We start from the raw sequence: 12,666 nt of genomic DNA, 5'->3' as shown, positions 1-12,666 counted from the left end.
ATCCTGCGCGGACCCTCTTGCGCGCGAGTGACCGGCCAGCTGGCCGCTCCCCGGGAAAGCCCCGTTCCGCCGAGAGCGGCCGCCGGCCGCCCCAGCGTCCCTCGGGGAATGACCACCCGCCGGCCGCCACGCGGCGCCTGGAGGGCTTCTTGGAGGAGCGCGCCGACGGCTCTCCCTATCTTCCCCTCTAGGAGCGCACCTCTCGGGCGGGCTCTTCTCCGCTCGACTCCGCGCGTCCCTGTTCCGCGCCCCGGCCGCCTCCATCCCGACGCCACCGCGGCCCGCTTCCAGCCAGCCAGCCCCCTCAGGCGAGGCCCAGACCCGCAGAGCCTGTCACGGTTAAGAGCGCCGCCGGGACGGGGCGGGGCTGCGGGCGCCGGGGCGCGTGCGGATTGGCTGAGCCGTGCAGCTCCGGCCAATCCTCGCGCTGCAGCGGCGCTCCGCGGGGAGGCAGGGTCCCCGGTCGCGCGCGCCAAGCAGACGGGCTGGGGGCGGGGCTTCAAACGCGTCACCGGGGTGGTCATGTCGGCGGCGCGCGGGCGCGCGGGCGGGCGGCGCGCTAGGGTGATGTGCTCCGCGGGGAGACGGGGCCCCCGGTCGCGCGCGCTGAGGAGACGGGCTAGGGGCGGGGCTTCAAGCGCGTCCCGGGGGCGTGGTCACGGCGGCGGCGCGCAAGGAGGAGGAGCCTGACCTGGGCCGGCGGGGCTTCGGTCGCGGGTCTGACTATGTCTGCTCGGCTGGAGCTGGATCCGCGGTCAGCCGAGGCCGGTAGGCCGCACCCTGCGCCTCCGCCGTGACCCGACCCTCTGCGCGGGTGACTTAGGGCTCGTCTCGCGAGGGTGGGTCTGAGGGGCTAGGAGAGACCGGAGGAACACCGCGCGGGGCGCGGGGCAGGGGATCTGGCGGGCCTAGGGAGCGGGAGCGCCGCCGGGCACGCGGGAGCGAGGGGAGGAGTAGCGCCGGTACCCGGACGGGAAGGCGCCCCGACCGGCGGAGCACGACCTGTTGGATGGGAGTGTCTAGCGTTCGTGCATCCCGCCGACCGCCGCCGACCGTAACGCGAGTCGGTTGCGAAAGCGGTGAGAGGGCGAGGATGCAGATTCCTGAATGCTAATGAGCCGCCCACCTTCTCTTGCTCTTTTGGCAAGTTAACAGTTTCTGAGTTTGAGCGCCGAGCGTGTGCCAGGCGGTGTTCCAAGCGCCTTTCGTGTATTCACTAGTTTCGTCTTGGCATCACCTTTATCCAGTAGGTACCTGGCAGCTCCACCTTACACGCGAGGACGTTCAGTTAGAGGAAAGGCCAGCATCTTGCCCACCTTCACACGGGGAAGAATGGGGCCAGTATTTGAACGCAGGGGTGCTTTGCCAAGAAATTGAATTTTAGTTGGATTTTTTGTAGACTTGCTCAGTGTTATCTCTTAGGGTCCAGAAGTTGTCTTTTGCAGCTCAGCAAGCCTCTTTCTGGATTCTTTATTTCCTTTCATTCCTGCATGCAAACCGAGCTCATGTCTTGCCAAATGCAGTCTGGAGCAAAAGACACATGAAAATTTAAGAAGCAAATAGATATACAGAAGCTCAGGGCCAGTGAAAAGAAGAGGAAACAGAATGAAGAGTGTCAAGAGCACAGGTCGTAGTTGAGAGGAAGTCTGAAGTGTCTACTGTATATAACACGCAGGAGATACTCATGGTTTTGTGAAAGGAATTTCAGGAGAGCAGTGGGGGAGGATGAGAGTGCAGTGCTGAGGAAGCAAGGAGACAGGAAAAGGTGGAGGATGTAGTCAGCTCTTAGAAGGTTGAGGAAGGAGGTAAGAAGGGGCACAGGATGACGGGGCTTCAAGAAGGCAGCTAACAAGGAGGCTGAAGATGAAGAAGAGGTAAAAAGTCCTGGAGGCAGTGAGCAGTTAGGAGGTTAAGAGCAGAGGTGGGTGGGGAAGTTGACAGGTGGGGGGCAGGCTTCATTCTCTGTATGGAATGCTGTCAGGGTGGGAGCTGGATGGGCCAGGAACTACCCACAAGGGGACTGATCCAGCCCTCCTTGGACTAGTTAGGCAGCAGTTAGAGGTTTGTGGTTCTGGATGGATACATCGAAGGTAGTGGTGGAGTCTAGAGTCGAGAGTGCCCCACACTCAGGACCATGGCCTCGACTCCACTCTTCCTAAAAGCGGTAGAGCCACATGATTCCAAGTGGGCTGGTCACACACGCAGCAGATGCCTGCAGAGGGTAATTATGAAATCAGTGTCCAGTAAAGATCAAATAGTTGAGGAAATGCCATCCCCATGGCAGTGAAATAGTAAATGCAGCAAACAGCTCACACCTAAGGGGAAAAAGTCATAAAGCAGAGTAAGTCCTCAGAGAGGAAAGGTCTACAAGGGGTCAGTTCAGTTAGTTCAATCACTCAGTCATGTCCAACTCTTTGCGACCCTATGGACTGCAGCATGCCAAGCTTCCAATGTCCATCACCAACTCCCAGAACTTACTCAAACTCATGTCCATCAAGTCGGTGATGCCATCCAACCATCTCATCCTCTTTTGTCCCCTTCAAGGAGTTAAGGAAACATCTTATTTCTTTAAAAAGGTAGTCATAAGAACAAGCAACAGTTAAAAAAAACAACTGGATGAAAGCTATAATAATTGAGATTTAGAAACTCAATAGGGGGGACTTCCTTGATGGTCCAGTGGTTAAGAATCCGCCTTGCAATGCAGGGGATGTGAGTTTGATCGCTGGTGGGGAAACTAAGATCCCACATGCAGTGGAGCCACTAAGGCCGAGCTCCGCAACTGCTGAGCCTGCGCGCCACAACAGGAGATCCTGCGTGCGGCAACACGATCTCGGACCACAGCTAAGACCTGACACACTCACAGAAATAAATAAAAATTTTAAAAAACAAAGTGTGAAAAAAAACACTCAGTAGAGTTGCCAGGGATAGGGAGTCAGACAAGCATGAACAGGCAGACCACAGAGAATGTTTAGAGCAGGAAAACCACTGTAAATGATACTATAGCAATAGATGCCTGTCATTATACGTTTGTGGAAACTCATATAATGTCAGACAGCAAGAGTGGACCCCAGTGTCAACTAGGGACTATGGATGACAATGATGTGTCCGTGTAGGTTCAGCGGTTGTTAACAAATGTCTTATATCTGTGTGACGTCAGTAGTAGAGGAGGTAGATGTGTAGGGAACAGGGTGATAGGGGAACTCTGTTCCGCTCAATTTCTCTGGGAACCTTTAAAACTGCTCTGAAAAATAAAGTCAGTTTTTGAAAAAAATCAATAAATAGGCTGAATAGAACAGGCATAAAGAGTGAATTAATGTGTTAAATGCCCAAGCAGAGGAATTCTGTCAGATCATTGGTCAAAAACAGAGATGCAAAATATGAAAGGTGATTCTCAACCAGGAGTGATTTTTTCTTTCCTGCTGCTGCTGCTGCTAAGTCGCGTCAGTTGTGTCCAACTCTGTGCGACCCCATAGAAGGCAGCCCACCAGGCTCCGCCATCCCTGGGATTCTCCAAGCAAGAACCCTGGAATGGGTTGCCATTTCCCTCTCCAATGCATGAAAATGAAAAGTGAAAGTGAAGTCGCTCAGTCGTGTCCGACTCTTAGCGACTCCATGGACTGCAGCCTACCAGGCTCCTCTGTCCATGGGATTTTCCAGGCAGGAGTACTGGAGTGGGGTGCCATTGCCTTCTCTGTATTTTCCCTCTAGGGGACATTTAACAATGTCTAAAACGTTAGCTGTCCCCCATCACTGTGGTCGGTGCTTCTGGGACCTGTTAATAACTCGTAAGGCCATATATGCGTTAACCACCCTACAATGCACTGGACAGTCCACCTGGGAGCCACATCTGGCCTAAGTGTCAGCTTAGTGTTGAGGTTGAGAAACCCTGATGTGGTTCCATATTCCCACTTGATACCATGTCTGAGGACTCTGTTCAAAGTTCCTTGCAGTGTTCATCTGCTGGCATGACTTTCAGCTTCTGTATGTATGAGAAACACCTTTATTTTGCCTTCAGCTTTGATACCTTCCCCAGATACAGAATTCTTGCTTGAGATTTTTCTTTCAATAAAGTTTTTTTTTTTTTTTCCTCCACTGTTTCCTTGCTCACATTTTTTCCAACGGGAAATGTGCAACCACCCTTTTCTATGTTCCTTTATACAATATGTGTCTTTATTTCTTGACTGCTTTTACTATTTTGCTGTGGTACTGATTTTAAGCAATGTAGAATGTGATTTGATGTTTTCCTCATGTTCTTGTGCTTTGAAGTTGTTGACCTGGTATCCGTGGGCTTGGCGCATTTATCAATTTGGAAATCTTTTAGTAATTAAATCTTCAAATAATTTTCTCTCTCCCCTGCTCCTTTGGGAACTCCAATTACAAGTTTATTGGGCTGCATGAAGTTTGCCCACAGCTCACCCAAGTTCTGAGTGTTTTCTCCTTAGATATACCGCCACCCACCGTTTTTCATTTTTTTATTGCTGTCTTCCAGTTCATAAATCTTTTCTGCAGCAATATGTAACCTGTCGTTAAACCCATCCAGTAAAGTTTTCATCATGTCTGTTTTTCTTCCGAAAACTGAATTTGTGTCTTATATTTTCCACATCTCTACTTAACACCAGTAGTCTTTTCTTTATCATCTTGAGTTATTTTAACGCTCTGATCTATTAATACTATCATATTTGATAGGCTCTGTTTCTATAGACTGATTTTTTTCTCCCCTCTGACCATGGCTGTTATTTACTTGCTTCTTGCATACCTTGAAGTTTTGTGTTGAATACTAGGCATTGTAAATTTTACCTTCTTGGGTGCTGGGTATATAGCTTACGTAAAAATCTTACTGGGACCCTTATAGGTTTACATGCAGTTGTAAAAATGATACAAAGTCCTTTACTCAGTTTTCCACAATGGTAACATCTCCCTAAACCATAGTAATCCACCCTGCAAATCTTTGCCTTTTAGTGAATTAGACCATTTACATATAATTATTAAATGGTAATAAATCTTAAATCTACCATTATTTATTTTCTATTTGTTTCATCTGGTTCTCAACTCTTTCTCTTTGCTTGTCTTCCTGTGGATAATGTGAACATTTTCCAGTATTACACCTTCATTTCTTCATAATGTTTAAAAACAGATATGATCCATATACCATAAAAATTAACCTTTTAAAGTGTATGGTATTCATAGGTTCTGCAACTAAGTACATCTAATCCCAGCACATTTTCATCACCCCCGACAAGAAACACTGCACTTATTAGCAGTCAATCTCCACTTCCTCTTCCCCACAGCCCTAGCAACAACCAGCTACTTTCTGTCTCTATAGATTTGCCCTGTCTCGGTATTTTATATAAATGGAATCATAAAGCATGTGGCCTTTTGTGTCTAGCTTCTTTCAGTTTGGGTACTGTTTTCAAGGTTTCAGCCCATGTTGTAGCATGTATCGGTAATTCCTTTTTGTTGGTGTTCACTGTTCCTTTGCCTGGCTATTCCGTATTTCGTGTTCCCATCCATCGCTCGATGGGCATCTGCACTGTGTCCAGTTTTGACTGTGATAAATGGTTGCGGTGCACGGGCTTCCTCTAGTTGCTGTGCTCAAGCTCTGCAGCCTGCAGGCTCAGCAGTTGCCTTACAGGTTGTGTTGCCCCTTGGCATGTGGGATCTTAGTTCCCCAACCTGGGATCGAACCTGAGACCCCTGCATTGACAGGCACATTCTTCACCACTGGGCCACCAGGGAAGTCAGTGTGGTTCCTGTATATTTAAACTGAAGAACTTCCAGAATGTTTTTAAAAGGAGCTGCCCCATTTGCCATTCTCATCAGCAGTGTATGAAGATTCCGATTTCTCAACATCCCCAGCAACATCTGATGTCTGTTTTTTAAATTTTATTTTAGCTGTCCTCATGGGTGTGAAGTGGCCCTGATTTGCATCTCCCTAATGACTGAGACACTGATTTATGGTAAGGAATGTATTTTTGACCTTTGTTCCTGTTCCTGGCACAGAGAGGTCAATCCATCTTAGCCACACGGACGAGTCCCCTCTGCCATGTTGTCCTCTCTACAGATGACTTTTGTCTCTTTGTTGTCCTTTCCTGGAGAGTTAACCAAGTCTGCCTCCACATCACTGATCATTGATCCATTTCCCCACATCGGCCTGCCCTGTGCTGTTGTGCATTTACTATTACTTTTTGCCTGCACTGGGTCTTCACTGCTGCACGTGGGCTTGCTCTAGCTGAGTGAGCGGACGCTGCTCTGTGGCAGTGTGCAGGCTTCTCACTGCAGTGGCTCCTCTTGTGGAGCGCTGGCTCTAGGTGTGCGAGCCTCAGTAGGTGTGGTGCATGGGCTCAGTAGCTGTGGTTTGCGGGCCCTGGATCACTGGCTCGGTATTGGTGGGGCAAGGGTTGAGTTGCTCGGCTGCATGTAGATGATTCCCAGATCGGAGATTGAACCCGTGTCCCCTGCAGTGACAAGTGGATTCTTAACCGCTAGGCCGCCTTAGGACTTTTTCATGTGGGGTCAAAGGTGCCATTTACTGCATTTTCCTAAGCAGGTGGATTTTTTTGCCCCCTGGAAAAGTTTCTTTAAATCCTACACTTGGTTCCCAGTACCATGTTTATCCCAAGTCTGCTGGATATTATTCCTTCTTTCTCAGCAGGATTTTTCCAGAGGCCCATTTACTCAAGCAGAGCCAACTGTTGAGACACAGCACCTGTCACTGAAGGGTGGGGGTCTGTTGGCCCGGGTGGCCTGGGCTGGCCGGCATTTCCCGCCCCCAGGCAGGGGCCTGTCCTGAGCAGGCTTGCCTCTGGCGGACTCATGCTCTCAAGCTCCCGCTGCACCTACCTACCGTCAATCATCACGTGGTAAGAACTGACTCAGTCACGCCTGCAGCGAAGATGAGGCCCTGTGCTCCAGGAGCTGACCGATGCCCGGACAAGCAGAAATAGACACACGGGCAGGTGCAGACCTCCCCTGGTGCTTCTGGAAGCCTGGGCGAGGTGAGCACACTGCAAGACTGTCCACCAGCCTGTGAGACCGGCCGGCCACACAGGGGCACCACCTGAACTGAATCCAGAAGGAAGCCCCAGGAGGGACGCTGACGCTGGGGGTGGGACGGGCCTCCCCAGGGCAGGAAAGCCAGGGTCCTGGGTGTAGCAGCAGGCAGAAAGATGGGCCCAGCTGCCTCGGGCTCTGGATGCCAGGCTGGTGCCTCCTCTGGAGGCGCGGGAAGGCTGTAGGAAGCCCCGGTGGCCACGCGTTGGGAGGGTGTGGGGCCGCTGCCCTGTGTCTGCTCCGGTCTCAGCGGGTGTGTGGCAGCTCCCCGCCCCCGCCTGCTGTTCTGTGGGGACTGCGGTCTGTGTCACACCCTGGTCACTGGTCCCGCCACACACGTGGCAGTGACACTGTGCTCACCCAGGACACAGGCGTCATTTCTCAGACTCTTGAGGCTGAAGCGTGTAGGAGCAGGAAGCAAGGCTGTTTCTCCCAAGCGCTGCACCCAGCTCGTGGCACCCACCCTCATCCAGGTGAGGGGACGGGAGGACGCAGATGAACAGGGTTACTGACGCTGGAGTAAATTCTATTTTTCTTTGGCTCACTGGGCCCCAGCTGCAGTCTGTGGGATCTCTGATCTTCATTGTGGCGTGCAGGACCTTTAGTTGCAGCATGTGGGATCTAGTTCCCTGACCAGGGATCTAACCCAGGCCCCCTGAACTGGGAGCGTGGAGTTGTCATTACTGGAGCACCAAGGAAGTCCCGGAATACATTTCAGAAAGAGCTGTCGGATAACGAATGATTTAAGCAAAATGATCTTTCACCATCGAGCACCATGCGTGGCCTGTGGAACGACTGCAGGGCCTCCCCGGGGTCATGTAGGGGTGAGCATCCCGGGCCATGAGCTGTGGGGATGCCAACCCTCTCCCCAGGCCCCCGACCACCATCTAGCCTGGTCTGCAGAGCACAGGCCTATCCATAGTCTCTCCTCCAGCACTGGGAACTCTTGCAAAACCAATGATTTAACTGCCCGTAAGTTTAAAAAAGACAAAAAACCAAAACACCAGTGAATTTACCAGAACTCTGGCCCAGTGTGACTGGTGATCAAAGTGAAAAAGCCCTAAGATGGATTTTTAAAAAGAGATGATAATTCAGTTCTTTATACAGCTTGACACGAGGAAACAGATATCCTTAACAGTGCAAGGTCCCCAAATGCCTCCATCTCTGGGTTTCTTGAAGAACATTTGCCCAACCATGATTCTTTCGGTAAGTCACTTTGGTAACCTGGGGAACCCCAGGGCATGAGCGAGAACTCCAGCAGGAGATGTGGATTCCTCTGAACTGGCCTCTCCAATCTGCTGGATTTGTTTGAGGCAGGGCTGTAGGAGCAGGGAAGGAGAGGTGAGACTGGTTTCCCCATTTCCCAAGTTCTTCAGCAAAGGAAAAGGAAAACATTATTTTACTATGTATCAATAGCATTTTACTACACACACTTTATGAACTTGTAGCAAACCTGACTTTCCAAGATTAAACATTTTTAAGTGGATGGAAGTGAAATGACCCTGGAACAGACTGTACCAGCCGTGAAAGGATCTTGTTAAAGCTGCAGTTAACGCCTTGTTGGACTTCTTATATGGAAAAAGTTCTGCTTGACTTGATCATCCCAGCAAAAGATCCCATGGCAACCGGAATTTTTTTCCCACAGCAGTTCAAGAAAGAAAGAAGGGTGGGGTAACAGAGCAGCCCAGGCTTGTCCCCTGAAGACACGTGACACATCATGGTGGTCACCGCCACCTGGGAGTTTGGCCTCTGAGAGAATTTTGCTAAGCTTCAGAGTCCAGCAAGTCGGTTCAATCTGTTTCTGGTGCCTCTGCCACCAGATGTCCCGAGAGCAGACTTGGGACTCTGCTGAGACTGGCCTGGCTGCGGCCACACCGTAGGGAAGGCTTGCTCCCTCCTGGAACCGTGACATCTTCCTGTGAGTCCCCAGGAATGGAACAAGGGCAGAGGAAAATATGCATGGAACACTGAGACTGGCAAATATGAAGGGACGCGTTCCTTTCAAAGACGACATTCAAAGTGTTAGCTACTGCAAATAGTCTGAATAGCACAGAGTCTTCCCACAAATCTCGTACTGCAGACTTCTCCCGCATGTGCACCACCCAGCTTAGTCTGAGTGCCAGAGGTCAGACAGGCAGGCCTCTGGGGCTTTCAGGGCTTAGAGAGAAGGGCAGGTAAAGCAGGGCATCTCGTGAAGTTACCCAAGATCCTGCTCCCTGAGGCTGGCATTGGGCAACACAGACACAGCAGCTGAAAAGCACACCAGGACCCGACGTCCCGGGCTGCAGGGAGAGACACGGCCAGGAGGTCAGTGCTCAGCACCTGAGTAACGCTGGCCCTGGCTCCTCCCAGAGGCAGCATGCAGGCGGTCTGTCCGAGGGAAGGGAAGAGGGGAGATGTGAGCTTCTCCTCCTGCCAGGGGTACCCTGGAGCCATCTCCACGTAGTGTGCCTGAAAACCACACAGCTGATGCGTGCGATTCTAAGCAGCAGTGGCATGGGGACACAGCACCACCCCAGCTGGCTCCAGGGCCGTTGGGGTACCCAGAGGCCCAGCAGCCCCACCCCTGGCAGATCAGACATCACCAACTGTCCTGGGTTGGCAGGCACAGGCACCACGGGCAGAAATGTTACTGTGGCTTAAGAGTGCGAAAAGACCCTAAGAAGCCAAAGTCCCAGAGGTCAGTGTCCCACAGGCACCAAAAGCTGCTGCGGGGCCCGCTGGGCAGGCACCCAAGACAGCACCACGGGCCATGGGCCAAGCTGGGTGAGCTCCTTAACAAGATGGGGTGGGGTTGGGGGCAGGATGCCTCTGAGGGAGGGCCACCGGACAGAAAGGTATGATCCAGAATGTGGGAGTGTCACTTCTGAACTGCTTTACTCCTGATGAGCAGAGACCTGTGTGTGAGGTCAGAACCGACAGGGAGCTTTATCCCTTTCACTCTGTCCAGCAAGCAGTCTTTGCCCTGCATTACCCATGTTTCATTTCTTCTACCTCCATCTGCACTATTGGGCGGGCTGCCTGGACAGCTATGGGGTGTGACCTAGGGGGTTGGGCAGGAGCTGGCAGGGAGCAGTGTGCCCTAGGGCATGTGGACTGCCGGCTACTGCTCTCCTGACCCACCTAGCAGAGGGGAGTTCTGTGGTCTGTGGGGGAGTTCCCGTGATACTTTGACAATGGGTTCCAGTTAGAAGTATGTGACTGGGGTCCCTCTCCCAGGATGCTTGTCCTGACAGGCCTGGTCAGAAATGCCAACCCCCCCACCCTCTGCTCCATGCACCAGACACAGCGGCCTAGCAGCTGGGTCACCCTCCTGTCTAATGGGCAGGGTTCCTAATGACCAGTGGGAAGTGTGGCCCCAATTCCTTTCTGGACAGACTGATCTCATAATCAGAGACAATGCTATCAACTAAGAGAAACCAACCAGACCGTGCACATGGCAGACGGGGCAGTCCAGAGGCCTGAGGAAGCTGTCAGTTAAACTTGAGCGTGTCAGGCAGGCAGCAGAGGACTATTTGATTCCAGCTGTTCCGAAGTCTAAGGCCAGAGTAAACCCACTCACCTCTTTTCCCTGTTCTTACTCTAAGGTGTGCCACCTCTGACTCCTGGCCTGCCAAGGGTTAGGAGAACCGTCCTGGAGACCCAGGGGCCTGGGAGCACGGGAATACCCCCAAATCCCGCCAATACCTCAGAGGGCCACAGGTGCAGTGTCAGGGCCTCAGGCTGCTGCCTGAGGTCTCCCTCCCGGCCCCAGAACATAAGGCTCCCTGCACACTGGCTCGCAGGCGTGTCACCACACAGGAGCACCAAGCCCCCAGGCGGGCTGGGCTGCAGCCAGGGTCCTCCAGGCAGCACACGACCTTGCTTTTCTTTTAAATCTTCCAGATCTAGCTGCAAGGGCTCCCGAAGCTTCTTTGCCCCATCTGGACCTGGAAACGGGCTGATTTTTTAAAACCAAGATTCTTGGCATATTTGGACACAATGAATACTGTGCCTTTCATATTTTCTTTGTATTTCTCCATAGTTGCTTGACCCAACATCTGTCTGCTCTATACAATGAAAATACAAACTAAATGAGAATAGAAAAAAATAATTAAAGCATTAAATTGTACAAATTACAAATCTGTTCCAAAATATACTTACATTAAATAAAATACGCATTTCAGTTAAGAGATCTACAGTGAATGACTCTGCATTCTGGGAAGCTTCACGACACCTAGGCAGGGCCGACATTCGTGGGAGGAGCTAAGAGACTTCGCACCAATCACAGTCTGTTTGTAGCGGGTTTCTGACGGCCAATCTGCGGGCTACACTGAGCGTCAGCATCACCTGCGCGGGACTGACGGGGGAGGGGAGAAGCAGCTCTAGCCTCGACGCTGAGTTCATTCTCATCAACAGCCTATACAGTACAGTTTCAAAAAAGTAAACATGTTAAGGGAAGCAGACAACTCTTTAGAACCCCAGACACATTTTCTGGCTGTATTTATGTGGAACTCTCCGGCTACAATGGGCGGTCGTAAAGAGGTTCTTCCTCAGGACAACACGGTCACAGGACCCGGACGAGCCGGCGGGACTGAGGGGAGCCGAGGATCGGGGAGAGGCTCCTCTGGTTGCGGGTGGAGCCCATCTTTTCACGCACAGTCCGCGGCCCTGCAGTCCTCTCCCCGTATCATCTGGCGTAGCGCTTAATGTAGTCCTCCACTTTATTCCGGAAGTCCTCCTGCGGGGCGGGGATCAGGGCCATGAGTCATGGGGGAGCGACTCTCTGGGAACAACTGAGGCTCCCCCGAGCCAAGGGCCCCCGTGAACTCTGGGGAGTGTGTGGAAGGCCCAGCCTCATCCCCAGTAGCCAAGGGGCAGGGTGCGCAGAGACCCACGGGCAGAGTGCTGCCTCCCTGCCACTCGGGGTGCCGGGGTGGGGATGCCAACACACTCTGGGCATAAGGGAACAGAAGACCCTTAATTCTGCAGATGGGAGAAATGCCCAGTGCGGTCAAGGTCCCCACGTTGGTCAGGCCAGTGCTCTGGACTGCAAACGGGTCCCGGCTGCTGCTCTCGGAAAGGTTCTGTGTCCAGATCCGTCTTCCCGGGATCCTGCTACCTACGACCCAGGTGCAGCAGGCCATCAAGGTGCCCACCCTGCCCAAGAGGAAAGGGGGGCTTGAACAGAGCCGCCTCCTTGGGCAACAAGCAAAAGCTGCCTGGGACCTGACTGATCCCTCAGGTGTAAAAAGGCCGTATGGACGCATGCCCCTCCCAGGCCAGCACGAGCAGGAAAGCCACCTCCCATCTGAGCCAATGCCCCAAGTGTGTCCCTCGGTGTTTCCTCTCCAAGGTTAGGATCAGAATTCCTTGGCCTTGCAGGACTGGGAAGGGCCCCGGGACTGTCTGAGCCACAAGAGTACTTGGAGCTCGTCCACCTCAGAAGGCCTGTCCGCGTTTGTTGGGGCAGCGTGTGAGCTGAAGGTGGGTTCCCAGCCCCCCTCCTCCCCGCACTGCTGCCCACAGGGTGCCGCCCTTCACCCGCAGCCAGGAACACACACAGCCCAGGGCCTGACGTGCGCCCTCTACTGGTGACCGGGAGGCCCCTGCAGGGGCCCCTAGGGAGGGCGTGGG

The 12,666-nt window shown here is 52.7% G+C and overlaps 3 protein-coding genes across 6 annotated transcripts in view; 1 reads left to right on the top strand and 2 right to left on the bottom strand.

Annotated features, from left to right (window-relative positions):
• Positions 1-354, bottom strand: part of SCLY (selenocysteine lyase) — a 30,527-nt gene extending 30,173 nt beyond the window's left edge. The window contains exon 1 of one of the 2 annotated variants that reach the window (XM_027538075.1): positions 200-354. In XM_027538075.1, the coding sequence (XP_027393876.1) occupies positions 200-264 (65 nt within the window). In that variant the 5' untranslated portion in view covers positions 265-354. The remainder of the gene's footprint in view (positions 1-199) is intronic. The other variant, XM_027538076.1, reaches the window with a different exon arrangement.
• A 168-nt stretch (positions 355-522) lies between these two features.
• LOC113890371 lies at positions 523-11,220 on the top strand. The gene is made up of 4 exons (XM_027538266.1): positions 523-547; positions 615-768; positions 5,893-5,957; positions 10,936-11,220. The coding sequence occupies exons 1-4, from the start codon at positions 523-525 to the stop codon at positions 10,992-10,994; spliced, it is 303 nt and encodes a 100-aa protein (XP_027394067.1). The 3' UTR covers positions 10,995-11,220.
• UBE2F (ubiquitin conjugating enzyme E2 F (putative)) overlaps positions 11,125-12,666 on the bottom strand; it is a 45,605-nt gene continuing 44,063 nt past the window's right edge. For 2 of the 3 annotated variants that reach the window (XM_027538072.1, XM_027538073.1), the window contains one exon: positions 11,498-11,770. In XM_027538072.1, coding sequence (XP_027393873.1) covers positions 11,720-11,770 — 51 coding nt within the window. In that variant the 3' untranslated portion in view covers positions 11,498-11,719. Of the gene's footprint in view, positions 11,771-12,666 lie in introns of all 3 variants that reach the window. The other variant, XM_027538070.1, reaches the window with a different exon arrangement.

The sequence above is a fragment of the Bos indicus x Bos taurus genome, chromosome 3, assembly GCF_003369695.1.
Source record: "Bos indicus x Bos taurus breed Angus x Brahman F1 hybrid chromosome 3, Bos_hybrid_MaternalHap_v2.0, whole genome shotgun sequence".
Lineage (NCBI taxonomy): Eukaryota > Metazoa > Chordata > Mammalia > Artiodactyla > Bovidae > Bos > Bos indicus x Bos taurus.
This window is presented reverse-complemented; position numbering and strand designations above follow the sequence as displayed.